This window comes from Dasypus novemcinctus, chromosome 9 (genome assembly GCF_030445035.2).
Source record: "Dasypus novemcinctus isolate mDasNov1 chromosome 9, mDasNov1.1.hap2, whole genome shotgun sequence".
NCBI classification, from domain to species: Eukaryota; Metazoa; Chordata; class Mammalia; order Cingulata; family Dasypodidae; genus Dasypus; species Dasypus novemcinctus.
The window spans coordinates 92250083-92272720 of record NC_080681.1 but is presented as its reverse complement, the minus strand read 5'-3'; the positions used below and the strand labels follow the sequence as shown (position 1 = coordinate 92272720).

The window sequence follows — 22638 nt, the reverse complement described above, 5'->3', positions numbered from 1 at the left end:
ACATTGTTTACAATGGCGAAATCCTGAAATCCTTCCCTCTAAAATCAGGAACAAGACAAGGATGCCCATTGTCTCCGCTCCTATTTAACATTGTCTTGGAAGTACTGGCTCGAGCACTGAGACAAGAACCAGATATAAAAGGCATTCAAATTGGAAGGGAAGAAGTCAAAATTTCATTATTTGCAGATGACATGATCCTATATATAGAAAACCCTGAGAGATCTACAACAAAGCTCCTAGAACTCATAAATGAGTTTAGCAAAGTCGCAGGTTATAAGATCAATGCGCAAAAATCAGTAGCATTTCTATACACCAATAATGAGCAAGATCAGGAGGAAATCAAGAAACAAATACCATTCACAATAGTAAATAAAAAAATCAAATACTTAGGAATAAATTTAACTAAAGAGGTAAAAAACTTATACATCGAGAACTATACAAGATTGTTCAAGGAAATCAAAGAAGACCTAAATAAATGGAAGAATATTCCCTGTTCATGGATAGGAAGACTAAATATTATTAAGATGTCTATCCTACCAAAACTGATCTACACATTCAATGCAATCCCAATAAAAATCAACACAGCCTTCTTTAAGGAACTAGAAAAACTAACTATGAAATTTATTTGGAATAAAAAGAGGCCCCGAATAGCCAAAGACAATTGAAAAAGAAAAACGAAATAGGAGGAATCACACTTCCTGACTTCAAAACATACTACAAAGCTACAGTAGTGAAAACAGCATGGTACTGGCATAAGGAGAGACACACAGACCAATGGAATCGAATTGAAAGTTCAGATAAAGAACCTCATGTATATAGCCATATAATATTCGATAAAGCCACCAAACCCTCACAACTGGGAGAGAATGGCCTATTCAACAAATGGTGCCTGGAGAACTGGATAGCTATATGTAGAAGAATGAAAGAGGATTACCATCTCACACCTTATACAAAGATCAACTCAAGATGGATCAAAGACCTAAATATAAGAGCCAAGACCATAAAGACCTTAGAAAGCAGTGTAGGGAAACATCTACAGGACCTTGTAATAGGAAATGGCTTCATGAATATCACACCAAAAGCACGAGCAGCAAAAGAACAAATAGATAAATGGGACTACCTCAAAATTAAAGCCTTCTGCACCTCAAAGGAGTTTGTCAAGAAAGTAAAAAGGGAACCCACACAATGGGAGAAAATATTTGGCAACCATATATCTGATAAGAGACTTATAACTTGCATATATAAAGAACTCATAGATCTTGAAAACAAAAAGATAAACAACCCATTTAAAAAATGGGAAAAAGATTTAAACAGACACTTCTCCAAAGAAGAAATACAAATGGCTAAAAAGCACATGAAAAAATGCTCCAAATCCCTAGCTATCAGGGAAATGCAAATCAAAACTACAATGAGATACCATCTTACTCCCATAAGATTGGCAGCCATGAAAAAAACAGTAGAATACAAATGCTGGAGAGGATGTGAAGAAAGGGGAACACTCATCCATTGCTAGTGGGAATGCAGAAGGATCCAACCATTCTGGAGGACAGTTTGGCAGTTTCTCAAAAAATTATCCATAGATTTGCCATATGACCCAGCAATACCACTGCTGGGTATATACCCATCAGATCTGAAAACAAGGACACAAACCGATATATGTACACCAATGTTCATAGCAGCATTGTTCACCATCGCCAAAAGTTGGAATCAATCCAAAAGTCCATCAACAGATGAGTGGATCAATAAAATGTGGTATATACACACAATGGAATACTACTCAGCTGTAAGAACCAATACACTACAATCGCACATGATAACATGGATGAACCTTGAGAATCTTATGTTGAGTGAAGCAACCCAGGCATTGAAGGACAAATACTATATGACCTCAATGATATGAAATAAGTTAACTGCCTCAGAGAGCTAGAGTCTGGCAAAGTGGCTTACTGGAAATTGGGGGGTGGAGGAAGGCTGTGAGTTAATGTCTGTAGGGGTGGAATCTGTGATGAGCTGGGGGTAAGTATAGCACAAAGAAGGGACAAAATGGGGGCAAGGGGTTACCTTTGGGTGGGGTTTTCTGGGTTTGAGGGGGGCTGGGGATGGGAAGAGGGGTAATATGGTCCAAGAAATAGGTGGGAGGGAGGGGCAACATACAAACATGGGAGAGTGCCAGAAGTTCATTGAGAACTAAATGTTGAGTAAAATGTATCAAAGTATAAGTAGGAGGGTTACCTGGTTAGGACGCTCAGGGGGTATGGTCTGATGCGGGACGGACTCTGTAGGGAATAGCTGAAGGCTCATTTTGCCAAGGTGGGTTCTACCATTGGGTGGGGTGGACCCATATCCTGGGGAAGACTAATGCCGTCGAATAGAGAGAACTGTATCTCTCGTGAGAAAGGACGGCTCCCAGGGCATTAGATTGGCAGGCGTTGTGGGCCCTAAGGGGAGGGGAAAATGGACGTGCAATGGATGGAACAAAGGTAAATAAGGGGGCAAAAGAGGAGTTATGTGAGAGTACACAAGGATGAATATAAAACAGCTAATATTACACCAAAAACATATAGGGGACGACAGACTAATAATGAAAACCATAAGACAAAACATAGGATAACTAAAAAATTTAGAAAACTGTACAACCTAAAGTATGGACCACATAGTAAGCACAAATGTTACCTTGTTTGAAAACTATAGTTTCGGAATCTGTACATCAGTTTCAGGAAATATGATATGAATAAGTTAAAAGATTATTGCTGTGGAAGGGAAAAGGTTTTATGGTGGATCTGGGGAAATACTGTATATTGTATATATGAATTTTGGTGATCTAAGACTCTTCTGAAGCTGGCATTATGTTGGGATTCACTTTACGGGAAGTTTTGGATCACAGAGTGGTTCAACAATGGCAGCGGAGGAATACTGATATGGGATGTTATTGACAGGATATATATGGTTGACAGGGAGTTATACAGGGCATATGCCCAGGGTATATGGTAATGTCTATATATACTCATAGTGGAAACAATTAAAAACAACAGCTGGGGGGGTACTGGGCTCCTGGCCAGGGGGTCACTGTTGTGGGCCCTGGGAGAGCAGCGGCAATCCTCCAGGTGCAATGGCAAGAACCAGGAAGGAAGGAGGGCCCAACAGTGGGCTCTTGATACTAATGGCTACACTTTTGAGCCTATGCACCTCCAATAAGAACAAGGCCTAGAGTAGCATTGAGCCTGGGGGTTTCCTCCTGACAGCCTTCATGTTACTCAAATGTGGCCACTCTCACAGCCAAACTCAGCGTGTAGATGTGATGCATTCCCCCCAGCGTGGGACACGACACCCGGGGATGAGCCTCCCTGGCACCGAGGGATCACTACCACATACCAGCTGAAGAAGCAACTAGAAAATGACCTTGAATTAAAGATTCAATGCGGAACAGCAGAATATACCTGTCTACATATAATAACATGACTTCGGGAAGCGGTTTGACCTAATGTAAGGGGGAAATGGAAAGGAGAAATGAGATTATAAGGCTGTGAGTCTCTAAAAAACAGTCTGGAGGTTGTCAGAAGGAATACCCCTATGTACAACTGAACAGAGTCTAAGAGACAGATAAGGTAGATACAACCCCAGGTATTGGTTCTTTTGAGGGATAAAGAGACCCACGGGTTCTATGGTCATGGCAGAAGGGGTTCACTGCCATAACAGATGGCCCTTCTTTGGAGCTGGTGTTTCTGCGTGATGGAAATGGACTCAGAGGTGATCTCTTTTCACAAGACTTGCATGCTACTTTATTGGAATTGTAGTTGGTGCTGGGTTTAAGATATATGTAGGGGATTTGAATCTCTGGACTGATAATATGACACCCAGGCCCAGAGCCTCAACAGACTTCAGCTCCTACACTTTGACTTATTGGACTTACTCCACTCAGCTAACATGGAGTTGAAGAAGGTCAACTACCACAACATGGAGCCTAGAGTGTCTACAACTAGAAGCGGGAAGAGTGCATCCAGTACCCATGTGCAATCTAAGCCCTCACTTGACATAGGTGTGCAATGGACACAACCAATCCAATGTCCACAGAGAAAATGTGGAATGGGTGTGGGAACGGTAGCCATGGGGGCTGCTGGGTGTGGGGAACGGGAGGAAGAGATGAGATGTGGAGGCGTTTTCGGGACGTGGAGTTGTCCTGGATAGTGCTTCACGGACAATTACGGGACACTGTAGATCCCCCCAGGGCCCACTGGATGGAACGTGAGAGAGTCTGGGCTATGATGTGGACCATTGACTATGGGGTGCAGTGATGCGCAGAGATGAACTTACCAGGTGCAATGGATGTATCACGATGATGGGAGAGAGTGTTGCTGTGGGGGGAGTGGGGGGCGGGGGTGGTGGGGTTGAATGGGACCTCATATATATTTTTTTAATGTAATTAAAAATAATAATAAATAAATATTAAAAAATAAATAAATAAATAAATATGATAATGTGCACCAAGGGCTTGGAATAACATTAAGTAACAAGTAGTTAATCTGTGGTAGCAGAACTATTCTGTACCTCTGAGGTCAGCACTGTGGAGTTGGAGACCTGGGTTTGAATTCTGACTATGGTGCAGCCACTTACCAAGCCTATGTCTTGCACATGCTAACTAGTCACATAATACACAGAGGAGGGATCAGGGAAGTATTCAAAGTCACTCTTGAAAATCCTTTAGGAAGGTACCATGGTGGGGAAAAACACACCATGTCTCAAGAAGTCCCAAATGGCCAGTTTTTCTAGTCCTTGGTGATGTCTGTTTCTATTTTTATTTATTTCTCCCCTCCCCCCCCCCCCCCCCCCCCCGCCCACTGTCTGCTCTCTGTGTCCATTCACTGTGTGTTCTTCTGTGTCCACTTGCATTCTTGTTAACAGCACTGGGAATCTGTGTCTCTTTTTGCTGCATCAGCTGTGTGTGTGCAGTGCCACTCCTGGGCAGGCTGCACTTTCTTCATGCTGGGCAGCTCTCCTTGCAGGGTGCACTCCTTGTGTGTGGGGCTCCCTGACACAGGGGACAACCCTGCGTGGTAGGGCACTCCTTGCACGCATCGGCACTGTGCATGGGCCAGCACACCACACAGGTCAGGAGGCCCTGGGTTTGAACCCTGAACCTCCCATATGGTAGGTGGACGCTCTATCAGTTGAGCCAAATCCACTTCCCAAAAGTCTATTTTTGATTGTACCAGATGACATGGCTGGCTTGCACCCAAGGGCAATGTGTATCTTTAGCTACTGGAATCTAATGCAGTGGTGAGATGCTCATGCAGAGAGACATGGAAACAGATACTAGTTATGATTTCAGATTTGATTCTTCCATCTCACTCTCTCTGGGGCACGTGTTCATCACAGCTGGACATTCCTCTACACCATTACTTAAATTCTCTATTCTATTTTTGGCCACGTGTGTACAATTGAATTTGCACGATTTGATTGAATGCATTCATGATGCAAATCCATTGTACCTCACTATTCTCTCTATAGTTGTTTCTTCTCTGACAGTACTCCATTATCATGTTATTGTATAGACAGAGTAAACAATGCGGTTGCCCTGTATATACAGTGGCAAGGCTATCTTTTCCATTTTTTCCTCAGTGTCTACATCCTTTTTATTTTTATGTCTTCAGAAAAGTTTTAGGTCACAGTATAATCACATACGAATATAGGGGACTCCCATATACCCAACATCAAACCCTTTTCCCCCTTCCCCAGAATGATCTTTTTACATGTGGATGTTACATTAGCTGAAACTGTCTACCTGGGTTTTTTTTTCAGTTTTACTAAGCTTTTCAAATAATTGGCTTTTGGTTTTTATTTTTTTCTATTTTTTTTTACTTCATTTTGTACATTTAAAAATAAAAAATGTAAATAATTAAAAAATAAAAGAACAGTTGAATAAAAAAAAGACAATGCACTTAAGAATTTTAAATTGCTGCCAGGCAAATGACATTTTCCAGCCATCTTCCCTCATATTTTTCTTAACTAGCTGTGTGACTTTGGGTAAGTCACTTCCCTTTCTGGGCCTCAATGTTGTCAACAGCAAAATGTGTGGGATGTATTAGATGATTTTTAAGAATGCTCTTCATGTGAAGTTTTTTGGATAATTCTGTGAATTCTAGGACATTTAGATATAGTCGACCCTTCCATAAATGCTCATGCTTACAGGGATTTTCAGAATTGCTTTACCTGACTGGTAAGGGCCACATCTATAAATGTAACTTGTTAAAGCTTTGAGAATTAAACATGCATCTTAATGATCCTTTACTTTTTTCATTTGATCAGCACAAAGGCACACTTGAACTGCACCTCAATCAGCACAAGGCAGTCAGGCTTAACTGTACCACTCAATAGTCCTTCAGAAGCATTGCTGACAACCCTCCCTCTAGGGGACATACACCCATGTGATGGGTAGTCACTATTCCTGGCCTTGGGAAAATTCCTTTGTTTTTGAAGGCAGTGAGGTAAAATGAAATGAGCTTCAGAGTCAGGCCTACACTGAATCATCCCAGAACCTCTACTAGCTGTGAGAACTGAGGCAAATTAACTTTTTGGGTCTCAGTTTCCCTACTTGTATAATTGAGATAAATAGACTTTTCTGGCAGAGTTGTATGGGTTAAATTAGAAGTAGCAAGAGGCCTCGGGTAGGATTACGGGATTGGTGGAAAGACTCCTCTTTCTAGAGTGAGACACACTTTAGATCTGGTTGTTACTATGCTTCTCTGAGCCTGTTTCCACATCAGTAAGATAGGGATATCACCACTGACTTTATAGATTGTTGTGCTTGGACCTTGACCAACAACTCAACACCTATTCTCCCTCTTCAACTTCCATCCCCCAAGCTAATCTAGTTCCTATGTCTGGCTCCAAGCAGCAGTATGAATGCAAATACCTTCTTCCTATTGAGGACCCTTTGAGGACTCAACTTAAATAGCACATACCTAGCCCCAAGACTTCTAAACCACTGTCCCAGCCCTAGCCACCAGTCTTGCCTTGCCAAGGCTGCTCTTTCGGAGTCGTCTCCCTGGACTGCCATTTACTTACTGCCTGTCCTGGACAAGTCTGCACTCCCTAAAGGCAGGAATTGTGGATTCCTCATCTCTGGATTTCTAGTGGGAACGCTTGACACAGAGTATATACCCTGGAAATATTAAGAACCTCTACCTTCACTTTTTGGAAATAGCTCTCTGGGAAGGCAGTGTTGGGGGCAAAAGTGGGAGGATAGTGGAATTCCCTTGGGAAGTAAGAGAGAATCATGTAAAAGACTATGAATCTTGGGAGTCAATTGATTTGGACTCAAACCTCAGCCATGCCTTTCATGAGCTAAAGGATTTGAGCAAGTCACAATCTGAACTGTTGGCCTATCTATAAAACGAGGATCAAAATACGTATTTAGCATAGCACCTGGTACATAAAATAAGTACCCAATAAATGTTAGCCATTTATTGTTACTATTAAAGATGATGAGAAAAATTAATGGCTAACATTTACTGAGTATTTTTTATGTGCCAGGTACTGTGCTCCATATATAAATGTATTAATTTAATTTAATCTCATTACAGCTCAAGGAGGTAGTAGGTATTATCCTCATTTTGTAGGCTCTTGTAAATGAAGAAAATGAGGCTCAGAGAAATTAAATAACTTCCCCAAGGTCAGAGTGCTGGTAAGATGCTCAATAAATGGCAGCAGTTACTATTATGAGGCAGTGGTGCATGTGACATAACCTCAGAGACTTCAAGGACTGGCTGCAGTTTCTGGATCCAGATTGCCACTCTTGTTCCCTTGAATATAGCAAAACAGAGACCAATCAGTGTTGTAAATAGAGTTAACATAATATATTTATTTTAAGTGCCATTCATGCATATCAGTTCTGGCAGCAACAATCCTAATGACACTTAGAATATTTCTTTACAGCACTAAACAGTTACAAAGAATGGGTGCCGTTCATCATAGAGGCAAAATGTGAAATCGTGCAATAGCAAAACTGTAGAAACATTAAAACACTGACTGTCCAACAGCAGTACAGAGAGCAGGTTGTGTTTGCACAAAAAGCCAATGCAGTTTCATCACATATATACAATATAGATATGTACACACCACCCTCTGAATGAGCAATATCAAAATACTCTATTCCATTTGAAATTATCCCCAGATTGATTCCCTCCCACTTCAAAGGACATCTGAGAGACACGTATTTACAGGAACACACATGAATACATTTACATTTCAAAAACTGCCACAAATGCCAGTCGGATTATTCTCCTGGACAGAGTGCCACACTGACTGCATGTATTTATTACTTTTTTCCTCCAACAGTCTTTAGTCTATTTAAGCCGAAGACCGAACTTGCTCTGCATTAACTACCAGCCAAAATGGCCACTAGAGGGACTCTCTGGACATGACTGGCTGGGCCTGCTGAGAGGGACTGTCCTGGACTCCTAGATCACAGGAGAGTGGGATGAGTCTAGTTGGCTTTTGCCTCCAGGGCTATATTCAGTAAGTTTAAATTCTCATAAAAATATTGATCACTGCAAATCAGTAAACGATTACCAAATTAAATTAGCTTCACACAATTTGTAAAATCTTCATCATTGGTTTCTACCCAAATCACTCAGTATGAGACTGCATTCCAATATCCAAATATTTTAAAGTGCGCACATTGCTACCCAAGCAATTAGTTTCAAAACAGCTATTCTGGTGTCTAGAAAAGAGTGACTTGAGTGGACTGTTGAAAATACACCCTCCCACCCCCTTTTCAAGCTTTTACTCTGCAGGTTGCTATCATCTTGCCTCTGATTCTTCTAATAGGGGCCTGTTGGCTGCCTTTCCAGAATCTTCTGAGTTTTACTGATCCGAGGGACTGGAACTGAGCTTTCTTTCTCATGCCAAACAGGGTCAAAACAACAGAGTAACAGAAAGCCCTTCCTCTTCCCCAACCTCACCAGTCCTTTTAAGATGGCTGGCTTCCCAGTGATCCATTCAAGGCAATACTCCGTTAAAACACACACACACACATACTCACAAACACACACATACACACAAGGATATTTGTTTATTTCGAGTAGAGATCATTCAATGACAGAGTCACTAAGGCTAATTAAAGTAATTTGAGCATGGCTGACAGAGACCACCTACAATGCTACCAGTGAGCAGTACAACTCCTTGATTTGATGGAACATATCATTTCCCCATTAGAATGAAAGAAATTCTGCCTTTTTTTGGTCTAAAGAATCAATTCAAAATCTATTCATTTAAAAATCTCATTCTTTCTATTTCTATTATAAAACTAACAATCAATCTATGCAAAGTAATTATGGTATGAAACAAAACAAACCACTATCACTCACCACCAAAAAAACAAAACAAAGCAAAACAAAACCACACACAAAAACTAAGAGGCAGGCTGCACTGCAAAGAAAGTGACCAAATGTCATGTACACAAGGATACACAGGACAGATATGACAATAGACACAGCATGCCACTTAATAATGGCATTGAGGCAAATAAAATCTGTGTGTTTCTACCCTCATTTCAGTGCTAATGAAATGAAAAGAGTGGGGAAACTTGCGTCATAAATACTGCCCTGCTGAGTTCTGCTGTCCAAGTGAACTCTTGACTTAAATCCCAGAAAAATCCTACTTTGCTAATAAATCTCAATCAGCAGGAATGCTAAGACACTCACACAGTAAAAGGAGTGATAAAGATAATGACAATAACTGATTGTCTTGTCTGTAAACTCTTATCAAGAAAAGTAATTCTGTGCTTTCAGATACTGCATTTCTCCTTAATGAACCCAATAGGACCTGAACTTTCACAGAAGATAGTAATAAATATTAAAATAATACTTTGGAATAATAAATACTTAAGTGAATGTGGAAGCATTGGTTTGTTTAAAAAGCAAAACAATGCCTAGCTAAATTTCAGAGTCGTTATAATGCAGATTTAGGAAAACAGACGTTGACAAGGTACAATATAAACTCTGTAATCCTCCAAGCATCAAAACAAATTTGGTCAGTTCTTTATACAGGAACAACACACCCTTTTGGATTTTTTGCAAAGTATCAAATTCTGGGTTCCTTGGCTGACTGGGTTAAGCTCATTATCCAATTTCTGGCAAAGATTATGAAGATCTAAACTTTGGAAAAGTATGTTTCCTTTCAGTTACCTACATCAATGGAAAGCATCCTGCAGAAAATAGCCTAACAAGGAATAAAAACACATTATCTTTCTTTTTGAGATACAATAATCCAATTAGAAAAAAATTGAAGCCTTTCAGTAGTTTCTGTATATATATTTACACGTATGTATCTATAAACTGCTTGCAGCAAAACAGGCTCTGTCTGAAACATCAGTCTGGCACTTGCGGTCAACATCAAACTGACACAAATATGCAAAAAGCTGTCCAAGTCACACAATAGTTAGGAGCTACAGAGGGCAGCTGGCAGGGAGACAAACATGTAGTACTTGTTTGGGTCAGATAAAAGCAGTTAAGTTATCCAGCTAAAATCTTTCTGATTGTCTTCAAAAGAAATTTTGTTAACATTGGTAAAGTGATCAGCAATTCTGTTCTTTCCACTGGATTCTCTTAAACCTTTCCCTTCACTGTACAGAAAAGGTGACGTTGCGGTCTGGTGCCTTGTGGAAATAAGCCCTACACAATTGAATCCCAATCAAAGTCATCCTGGATGTCATCTGGAGGCAGGGAGCGCCGCATTTGGAAGGTTTGGGAAGGCATAATGTGCTGCTGGTTCATGGCTCCATGATGACCTGGAAGAAGGAAGCAATTCAGTAATGACTTGGGTAGAGAAGAAAGGAATTAATCAACTAACCCTATTGAGCATTTCATATGTGCTGGATATAAAGCACCCATTACCTCACTAATCCATCTCCTAAGTCTTTAAGAAAGGTGGTTGAAGACTCATTTTATAGGTAAGGGAGTTAGGGTTTAAGGGTTTAAAAGGGTTTAAGAGGATGAGCAAGTTACCCAAAGTCATACAGTTAGTTAAGAGCTGAGATAGGATTTGAACACAGTTCACCTGACTCCAAAACTCATGCTCCTTCCATTATACCAGGCTCTAGCAAGGAGGGCATAAGATGAGTGCTACAGTGCTCAAGTGCTGATGCAAACCATTTCCTTTACAGTCTGCTCTGTTCCACCAGGTTCAGTAATATGAATGGGCTCACATGAGAATGATAATAGGAGAATGATATCAGTGTAACACTGAAGTCTCACTAGGTCATATTCAATTTTCCCAAGCAAGTTAAATTTTGCACTATTAAGTCACAGCGGGTGAATACAGAAAATGCAGTAAATCATGGAGGGACACAGCTGAAAACGTGATGCCCATTCTGACCATGCTCTTCTTGGAATAGTCTGGCCATTTGCTCCCCTATTTCTGTGCGTTCTGTCCTTAGAGCTTGACAGATTCCCCTTTCAAACAAGTTTCACCATTTTTTTTCTTTCTTATTTTCAAGTAAAGACCTGTATTTACTTATAGAACTTATTCTTTTATTAGGAATTAAGCATATCCTTTTAATTAGGCTAGCATTTTTACTGGATTATTACTGTTTTTTTTTTTTAGTACTTTGATCACAAAGTTTTGAATAGTCTGTCACTAATCTTACTTTTCTCATAAGCCCTTTAATTTTTAGTGTACAATTTTACAGAATTGCAGGATGCCTGTATTTACTCTATTTATTTAACAAAAACTTATAAATTCCTTACAATGTACCAGGCATTAATTTAAGTGCTTTATATAATACACATTTAATCCTTGTAACAATCCTTGCAATTAGGTAGTGTTATTAATGCCCATTTTATAGACAGGAAGCTGAGATGAACTTCGTACATCTATTAAGGGCTGAAGTATCAGGATTCAAACTCTGGCCACCTGGCTCCAGAGTTTTGAGGACCATTTCATGCCACCTACAATTTGCTGATAAGAGCTCCAGGAGAGACAACACTTATTCTTTCCCCTTTATCACAGGACATGTCACTTGGTCCCAGCTCCTCATCCACTACTGCCTCGTACACACAATACCTTTGGGGTTTTAACCCCCTCCCCCCATTACCTTATCTTTCCCTCAAACAGCCTAAGTAAAAGGCAATGTGATTTATGAGAAACACAATTAACTTTGACTTCTGACATCTGGGACTGAGTCTTGGTCTGTCCACTTATAAAAACTGGCTGGCCTTGAGCAAGTTATCCCCTGAGTCTCTAGTTTCCTTATCTAGGTGACTCTTAAAGTCCATTCAGCTCTAAGAGTATGTCCTATTTCCCTGCTATAAGTGTATTTTATTTACATTTACAAACATAGGAAAAAGAAGTTTTATGAACTAGTTACTCCTGAAATTCCTTTGTAAGGTATTATCCGGAAATTGAGCTGGAGAAACTGCATCAGAATCAACAGGAGTTACAGTGCTCCTGTCAGTAAAATAGCCTCAAGAAAATCTAAGACCCTTATATAGCTCTATGCCCCTGGACCTCTTAGGAAGTCAGGGCAATAATTAGAACCATAGAACCCTGGGATAAAAAGGACTTTAGATTATATCGTCTATGGCAGTTTGAAGCTTTTTGTGGATCCCCGAAAAGATCATGCTCTTGAAGCTAATCCAATCCTGTGGGTGTGGGACCCTTTGATAGCATAAGATTCAGTGGTGGTGGTAGTGGTGGGGGGCTTTGTCTGGACTACTTCAGTGAGGTGTGACCTAGGGTAGGTGCTGGTCCTCTTGCTGGAGGTCTTTTATAAATGGGGAAAACATGCAGACACACACAGAGGAGAGAAGGGACTCAAGAGCTCAGAGAGGAACTCAGGAGAAAGGAAGCCATAGATGGAGCAGCCAGAAGTTGAATCAAAAAACCAGGAAAAGAAGCAGATACCTCCATGTGCCTTGCCATGTGAGAAAGGACTCCAGGATTGCCAGTAGCTGGTCTCTTGATGATGACTTGATTTAGACACTTTCATGGCCTCAGAACTGTAAGCTTTTACCCTAATAAATTTCCAATATAAAAGCCAACCCATTTCTGGTATAATGTTCCCAGAAGCTTTTACCAAACTAAAACACAAACACAGTCCTAACACCAATTAACACTTGGAATTCCTTCACCAGCACTGAAACCAAATAGCTGTCCAGACACTGCACACATATCCACACCATGAGAGAGAGTTCACTCCTTCCTGAGGTGGTCTGGTTAACTTTTGGGACAGCTAAAACTGTTCGATATTAAACTCTGGGTACCAACTGCAACACACATACAAAAATTACCTGCAATTGTTGTTCCTGGAGTGCTGAGTGCCTGTGGGATATGAGGATAGCCAGGGGGTGGCATCACTGAAGGAGAGAGATTTTGCCTAGAGTCTATGTACAAATTTCCTAATCAGATTGAAAACAGAAAAGAGGGAAAACATGTTACTATAAAGTAAAAAAAAATCAAGCCTTAAAAGATCTTAATAAAAATGAAAAAAAAAAAAAAAGATTAAAACTAAATAAAATAAAAATTAAAAAAAGATCTTAATAAAACTGTTCCTTAAAACTTCATTCGCAGGTAAGATGAAAAGGAAAAGAGGGGGAAAAAATTACACATTTCAGATGCTAAAATTCTGCTAAAAGGTGGTGCTGGCCTTTTTGAACATGGTGTGAGGCTGGGCGTGAATACATCTGTAATAATTCTGGCTCCAACATTAACTCTGTAAAAATCCACAGGCATTTTCATATTAATTACTTCAATTGAGCCTTCTACTAATCCCACAATGGGATTATTAGGCCCATTTTACATAAAAGGGAACTGAGACTTAGAAAAGCTAAACTGACTTACCCAGACATATATTACTTTGACAGAGCTAGGAATCCAGATCTCCTAACTCATTGACTCTTTTTTCTATTGGCCACTATGTCAATTGCTTTGATTTTTCTCATCATCAAGGCAGGCCTAACCATGTGTACCCTAGCTGATTAACAAAGTAACTGAGGGTAAAAGTGATAGGAAAGATCTGCAAAAGATAAAAGAGCCACACCAAGCCAACATGATTAAAAACGTTATTCTGAAATGGGAATATGGAAACATAGAGTTCATTTAAATGGCATTTCAGAAGCTTCTTAAATTAATATATTTGATATTAATATGATTTAATATTTAGCCACCAAGTACAGCAGCCTCAAAATGTCAAATTACATTGCCCTGCAATGCAGAATTGACAGGGAGGGGGGAAACATCATGGCCCCTCTACCAAGAACCCATGGGAAAGAAGGACCATTAAAAATAGTTCATGGGAAACGGACTTTGGCCCAGTGGTTAGGGCGTCCGTCTACCATATGGGAGGTCCGCGGTTCAAACCCTGGGCCTCCTTGACCCGTGTGGAGCTGGCCCACGTGCAGTGCTGATGCGCGCAAGGAGTGCCGTGCCACGCAAGGGTGTCCCCCGCGTGGGGGAGCCCCACGCGCAAGGAGTGCGCCCGTGAGGAGAGCCGCCCAGCGTGAAAAGAGGGAGCAGCCTGCCCAGGAATGGCGCCGCCCACATTTCCCGTGCCGCTGACGACAACAGAAGCGGACAAAGAAACAAGACGCAGCAAATAGACACCAAGAACAGACAACCATGGAAGGGGGGGGAAATAAATAAATAAATAAATCTTTAAAAAAAAAAAAAAAAAAAAATAGTTCATTTTGTAAGGAACATAAGAATTTTGAAAAAGATATTTCCCTAAGGTTTTCTAATGTTTCAAAACAAATTACACTGGTATTCTACCAATGCTGTAATGTCACTAAAAAAGATCAACTCTTTTCCTGGAAGAAACTAAAAAGGGAAGAAAAAACTTCCTTTTCCATTCAAGGTAGGGCATATTATATTTGGCTGCTCATAGGTTTTCACCTCCCACTGAAAAGCCAGACTGTCCAGGCTTGAGATGGCCTCAAAGATGATCTAATCCAACCTCCACTTCTGTTGCTGTTGATGAAGAAATGGGACCAGAGAAGAAATGGGAACAGATCTTGGAACTTCTGACAACCAGCCACTGACTCCCAAGATGAGATTTCTTTTTATAGTAAATTTTATAGTCAGAATTGAGCTCTTTGACCAATTAACTATACTGATAATTCAGAAGAGAGGAGAAAACATACATAAGCTACAGTTCTAGTATTTCCTAAGGGGTGGCGGGACCTATACCCAAGTGCTGATCAGCCTTCACATACACAGCTAGCAAACTTTCTAAAGGCTACACCAGGATGCAAGGGCCACACCACTCTTGAGTAATATGACCTCTCACCTGCCAACAACTTCCCAGCCTTCATCCTGCAAAATCTTAGCTTTCTATCTACATCATTAGTGCTTGTTATAATCAAAAGACAAAACTAAATTTACTGGAGATTAATCTATTTTTATATTTCTTTTCTCATTTCTCTTTTATGGCTTAGTAATTCTCACCTTAAATTCAGGGGGAGAGGAGGGAATTAGAGGATTATGGTAAAAAGCAGACACTTACAAATTAAAGTCTTAACTACTGAAATTCTATCATAGTCCTAACACTCTTAGTTTCATATAGAAATTCCCATTACTCCTCACTTTTCCCCATGTTCTCATTATAGGGTCTGAACAAGTCTGTCTGAACTTCCTAAGCAAGTAATTTTAACTTCCAAGACAATTTTCAAAGATTTTTGAGACCCTGTAACATTTAGAATGTAGTTATGAGAATTAAAAAAGATTTAATCACAATATAATTATTTAAAGTAGTCTCTTTTCAAATACCCATTCATTTTCATTCATTCACTCAAGAAGTATTTATGTGCTAAGCACTCTTCTGGGTTAGGGATATGGCAATGAAAAAACAAACTCCAAGCCTTTATGGAGCTTATTTTCAGGGGGTGGGGAATGGGAGGTGAGTATGAAGGGAGAAACAAACATAATAAAGTAAATTAAAGAGTATGTTATAAATGGTATGGAAAAGCAAAGCAGGGAGAGGGGAGAGAAAATTCTCAAAGATGGGTGTCACTTAAATAGGGTTGTCAGGGAAGGCATAGCTTGAGTAAGGTGCTTTTTGAGTGAAAAACAGGAGATGAGGAAATGAATCGTGTGTATATGGGGGAAGACCACTTCAGACAGAATAAAGAGTGAGTGCAAAGACTCTGAGAAGGTGGACCATGACTGGTGTGTTCAAACAAAAGCAGGGAGGTCAGTGGTGTTGAGCAGAGAGCAGGGAAAGGGGAAAAGGAGACGATGTCAGAGAGCTGTGGTGGAGCAGACTGTGTGCAATCATATAAAAGGACTTTATTTTTTACTGAGAAAGATGGGCACCAGAAGGTTTTGAGCAGAGAAAAAGCATAATCTGACTTCTCGATCTCACAAAACCCCACTTATCCTGCAAAGTCATTTTTCTATGAAACCTCCTATCTCTCCAGGACAGTTAAGCCTCTTTTTCTGTATTCCCAGTGCACTTACACCTAATGTACTGTGTTTATTAACGGACCTGTCTCACCTACCCAACTGTGAGTTCTTTTGAGATCAGGGGCTATTCAGGAATCACCTCTCTATTCCTAGGGCCCAATATATAGTCAGGCAAAGAAAAGGTATAAATAAATGTTTGCTGAATGAATACATGCCCACTCATATGTAAGGACCTTTAAGCAAAGCATGAAATTAAAAATAGCCCAGCTAGAGTACTTAGAAGTTGTTAGGCAAGACAAATGGTAAAATGATTTAGTAAAAAGAGGTGATACAACTTATTCTATAACATTCTTTTTTCCTTCCTCCTTCCACACGAATATACTAGACCACTAATTCTGAGGGTCTCTAAGGAGCTCAAAGAAGTATTCTCCAAAAGGGGGAACCTTGAAACAGGAATGACAGGGAAAGTTTGAAGGACATGCTATATTCTGGGTATTAAAACCTATACCTGAATAAACTGTGTAACTTTGAACAAGTAACTTTCTTTCTCTGGATCAAAGATTCTTTACCTGTTAAATAAAGAAATAAAATTAACAGTTCTCTAGAGTCTCCTCTTATACTACAATTCTAAGAAAAGGTGGCAAAGAATTATTGGGGGGTAAAGATATCTGGAAGTGAGATATCAGAATGATTTAATGCAAAGAGGAGGAAAGATAGAAGGACAAAAAGAGGCTGGGACTTAAAACAAGATAAGGACGCTGGGCATATAAAAACTGATCATATGTGAATAGACATCAGTAGACACAAAGTGATGGATACTTAGAGCTCCAGAATCAATAAGAGAAGGTGTTGGCAGAGGCCAACATGATCGGCAGGCTAGGCCTGGCTAAAGCTCCTTGGAGTCTAAGAAACTAAATGGTGAGGCAGATGGGGAAAGAAATAAACACTGAGGAAAAACTGACTTTGCTAGTACGTCATTAGAGTAGCATAGAGAATCAAGAAAGAAGTGCATGGATCCTACAGAAAATGAGGGCTCTGGCATTACAAAGAGGTAGAAAATCAAAGAATTTCAGAACCAAATAATCAAAATCAAGGATCAAGAAGAGATGACCACATCTTTGGTAACAAAGGGCTTTAAGAAAATAACCCAAGATCTCAGTCTGGAGAGAATCCAAGAGTGCTTGGCTACTCTACGATAAGAGGACAGCAGATCACAGAACTTTTTCCATGACCAAGATGTCCAGAAAAGGAGAGTTAATGGCTAACATGTACACTGACATTTTGAGATGGCCTTCTCTCAAGACTGAACCATGCCTTCTACTTGTCCCTCTAGGCTTCCCTGGCTTGCTCCAGGCAACAATTTTTGAGCAATAGAGGTACCCACTCCCAAACACACAGGGATACTGATATACACATATGCTATCAAATTCACTTACTAGCACTCTTCAAGGCTGACTGAAATGGTCAGAGATGGATCTGGCAAAGAAGAGAACATGTCAGCACTTAGAAGGTACAGTTTTAGTTAAACAGGGAAGAAGTAAAGAAGAAAGGAGAAAGAAGGGACAAAGTCCAGTGGGTGATGGTTATTCCTTTCTAGTATTTAAAGCAAGATGGAAAAAATGAAAGTGATGAATTCTCAAAGGGACAAACCAGTGGGGGGAGAGAGGGAAGAGGCAACCTACCAGAAGACTAAAGAAGACATGACAAGAATAGGCTATCCAACTGGAAGAAGATATCAAAAAAGATAAAATGGAAGAAAGCAAAAATGAGGACACATGCAGATCTATATAGATCTTGATATTTAGAAACGTGTATCTCAGCAAGATAAAAAAAAGAAAAGAAAAAAAGAAGTGATAAAAGGAGAGAGAGGGAGAGAGAGAGAAGTTGAAGAGTTATAAAAAAATAAAGTAGTGTCTGGCACATAGACAACGCTCAATAAATTCAACTAATACTAAGTACATTCTATACATCAGACACTGAATGAAGCCCTTGTATGGTTGTAATGTTTTGAATGAAATAGTCACCAGAATCAAACAGTTATGAGGGTTTCAGGCTAGACAATTAACAAGGGAAGAAAAGCTATTCAAAATGAAAAAAGCAAAAATTATGGACAATCTTGATTGTATCAGAGGACATAAAAATAAAAATTTCATAAAAAGAGAGATATAGCCTGATTGAGAATTGTGGGAGGACAAAAGATATGAAACAAGACAGGATAATAGCCATAGAAACCACTAATAAAGAAATGAGAGGGCTTGTTAACATGAAATGTAAAACCAAGTTAACGTACAGAAAAGCAGCAAACTTGGAGAATAAGGCAAGTGATTGAAATGAAGAGCAAAAAACTTGCATATTAAATTCCTACAAAATGGAAATTTGAGAAAGAAAAATGCCGGCACCACAAACAAGAGTAGAAAAGACAGCCAAAAGGGTAAAGACTAGAGAAAAAAGTGAATTGAAAAACACAGAGCAGGGGAGCCATGTGGCTCAGGCAGTTACACGCCTGCCTCCCACACACATGTGAGGTCTCAGATTCGGTTCCCCATGCCTCCCAAAAGAAAAACAAAAACAAAAAATTCCACAAGAAGACAATGAGCAAAAACAACAAGCTAACAAGCACAAACAACAAGCAAAAAATGACGAGCAAACACATGAAAGAGCCATGGGTGGGGGTGGGGGTGATTTAAAAACAAAACAAACAAAAAACAAGCAAATATTCTGGATCCAGAATAAAATATCAACAAAGCTACATACCATTCTGTCTACTTTTCAAATACACTTCAAATTTTAATTTTGTTTAACATTCTTAGAATATATAAAACATTTTTATTTTTACTGCAAATCTACATAAATTTAAATGGATATAACTTCGTAAGTATGTTCCTATAAAGATGTAAGTCAAGTATCTTTAAGACATATTTAATCCTTGTCTGTTAATAATAAAAGGTTAACATTCACAAAAGTTAATTCTAAACAAAAAATCATAACAGAAAAAGTCTTTTTACCTCGATTTTTCTAAGATGCACCTTAGATAAATTGTTTTCACTCATTTTTCTTATAAATAAAATGATGTTAATGGATCACTGATACCATCAACAATGTACCAGTTGCCTAAGATAGTTTCTGAATTTCATATGAAGGAGAAATAGAGAAAAATATGAAGATAATTTAAGTTTATACCTGTTCCAATGTGTTGGGAAGGTTTTGTGGGATGCATGGCACCATGACAAACATTTTGTTGAATATTACTCTGTGAGTGAATAAGGCCAGTTTGTGTAAAGAACTGATTAAGAGAGGAACAAAGATCAGCAAATTGAACTTGATCTAAAGACCAGTTCTTGAGATCTGCCTGTCTCATACTCTCCATCAAACCTGTGAGGAAAGCATTAGAAATAGTTAGTATAGTTCTGCAAATACTGCAATGAAAATAGCCAGATATAATTTTTTTTTTAGCCCACAAAACTTCATTCAGGAATAATGATTTCCCAATGCAAAGAAATTGTATTAAGGAAAATTATTCAAAGCCCAATTCTTTTAAATGTGGCCAAATTTCTTTCAGATCTCTTATCTGTAACACTATGCTACATCAACTGGTTAAAAGATTTTATTGTGAATTTTGCAAAATGTCATTTTTAAACATATTACCAAGTGCAAAAATAATGCTATATAAGATATTTATTTCTACTTCAAAGGAACAAAAAAACCTATAATCTATCAGAGAAATAAGGACCATCCGTATCTGCTTATGTCAAAAGGAACCAACACTCACCTTGGAACTGTGAAAGGTCTACGTCTGACCAATTAACACTGCTGGCAATTCGACAGCTTTCTTTTAGCATATCAAGTGTTGCATACCAATCATTTGAAACACCTATGAAAGTAATATTGACAGCACTAAAAATCTTTGATGGTAAAAGTTTTTAAGGGCATGGAAAGAGAAGAAAATGAGCCAGTCTTATTCCTGACACTGGCAGATCCCTGACCAGTTTTACAAAGGGAAGTATACCCATTATGTTATATTGGGATGTCTGCTCTGTAAGGCAGACAGGAAGCACATTATTTCTCTCTGTTTTACCAATAAAGGAAAGTGAACCCAGAGAGATAATCTAACTTAGTAAGGTCACAATGATGGATCTATGACTAGAACCCAGGTCGTCTAAGCTCTACTTTGACAGCTTGCAAATTGCCATATCATTTATGATGTCAAATTTGATACTGTTCTTTATATTTGTACAGTATAAATAAATGACCAGACAGGACAAGTCATGAAAATCAGGTTTTCTCCCTTATATAAAGTTCATTTTTTTGTCTTGTTAGGACCTTAAAAAACATGTTCTTTTCATAACTTTTGGGATAGGTTCATATTTGGAAGCAACACACAGTATAACTTAGAGTATTGGCTTATTTTTAAATATATATTTTCCCAAAGACTGGGAATAACCAGAAAAGTGTGAATTTGAGGCTAAAGAGACTAAATGGTAGGTCAATTAGACGATGTAAGACTGGATGTTTCTTACAAGGAAGCCAAGCAACTAGGGCACTGTTTTTTTTTTATTAGAGGCAGGGATATGTTTTAAGCAGGGGCTCCGTTAATAAATGCTGCTTTGGCAACTCAAAAACAAAGTGATCTCTTAAGAGAGAGTGGGTGACCAAACCCTACCCACTCAGTAAATGTTTGTTGATTTTAGTCCTTTTAGAAGAAATGGTGTCATAGGATTTGAAGCAAGACAGACCAGGGTATAAATCCCAGTTCCAAACTTATTCCAGCAGGGTGATCTTGAGCAAATTGCTTAACTCTGTTGAGATGTACTTTTCCAATCTATAAAATGTGGCAATTTTACCTGATTTGGGAGGATAATAAGAGAAAATATATCTAAATTGCCTAGCATATAATGAGCATTCAAACAACCATTAGCTCCCTCCCTTTCCTTCTCTGTTAAAGACAACTGCTTAGTCCCAGTTTATAACTAAGAAATTCATAATTCAAAGAGATTCATTATTATCATAGTTATAATGATTATTTCTAACTTCCCAAGGTGGAAGTTTACTTTCCTTCTCTGGTGAGCTACCATTGGTATTAATAGACTGCATAGGAGCACATCATGGATTGTTTGCAATTGTAATATACTATCTCAACCCCCACCCCACAATCATTGGAATTAAAGAAAGGTATGACCAGAGCATCACTGTCTTCTACAGATACCCAATCTCTATTATCATTAGTCTCTCCCCAAAATCAATTAAAGGCTGCATTTCTAAAGATCATATTGTCATTAAAAGATAGGCAATAGTGACTGACACTAAAACAGAATTATAAAAAAGGGTTTTCTTTAGGCATACATCAAAAAATCATTTCCAGATGTTTTAGAGGACATTCTGTCTAGTGGAAACTAGACCCAACTTTCAATTTTATTCTAGAACCTAGTTAGAAATAGTAATCAGGAAAACAAAATTAATTGTTAAAACAAAAAATTAAGTTTATTTGTTACATTTAAAAACACATATAGGATTTTACTGTTTTGGAAAAACAACAAAAACAGTAAGAAAAAATACTATGAAGACACCTTTAATTTCAGATTTTTAAAGCCTCAAATATCTTCATGGATAATTATGGGGCATGGCAGGGAAGGGGTATGAAATTAACACTTATCAAGGACTTATTAAGTTCCAGGTACCCTGTAATGTCTTTTTGTAGCTTATCTAATTCTCCCAAAAACCTTACAGTATTTTTTCTCAGATTATAAATAAGGAAATAACTTCAGAAAACTTTTTAAAAAGTTTTATAGCTAAGTCATGACATAAAAGACAGTATGGATGATAATCTTATTGCTTGAAACAATGATCAATTTTTAATTGGTGAATAAGAAAAAGCAGTGTCTAGCATTTAGAAATTCATCCCTCCAGAACTACATTTCTCATCGGTGATATAGCTGCTAAGTAGACATGCAGGCAAGCTGAGGAAAAGACCTGTTCTTTGCACAACTCCAAGCAGGTCCCATTTATCCTGCAGTCTATGTCCAGAGCACCCCTTGGAGTTGCGCAGTGCAAAGACTGCCTAGCCCATGAGTAACGTCAGTTAAGAACCTCACTAGAAACCATTGTGACCTATCTTGAGAGCAACAGATTTCTTTCAATCGGGATATGACAAATATTTTCTTCCTTTGCAATAATTTTAAGATGACATATTTGGCAGGAATAAGCAAAGGGAAGAGGGTGAATATTTACTAGATACCTTTACAAGTG

The 22638-nt window shown here is 38.9% G+C and overlaps 1 protein-coding gene across 10 annotated transcripts in view; it reads right to left on the bottom strand.

Moving 5' to 3' along the window:
• Positions 1–7838: 7838 nt before the first annotated feature.
• FOXJ3 (forkhead box J3) overlaps positions 7839–22638 on the bottom strand; it is a 153707-nt gene continuing 138907 nt past the window's right edge. For all 10 annotated transcript variants that reach the window (XM_004477415.4, XM_071217511.1, XM_004477417.3 and 7 more), the window contains 4 exons: positions 20165–20266; positions 19576–19767; positions 13287–13394; positions 7839–10786 (listed from right to left, as the gene is read on the bottom strand). In XM_004477415.4, coding sequence (XP_004477472.1) covers positions 10671–10786; positions 13287–13394; positions 19576–19767; positions 20165–20266 — 518 coding nt within the window. In that variant the 3' untranslated portion in view covers positions 7839–10670. The remainder of the gene's footprint in view (positions 10787–13286; positions 13395–19575; positions 19768–20164; positions 20267–22638) is intronic.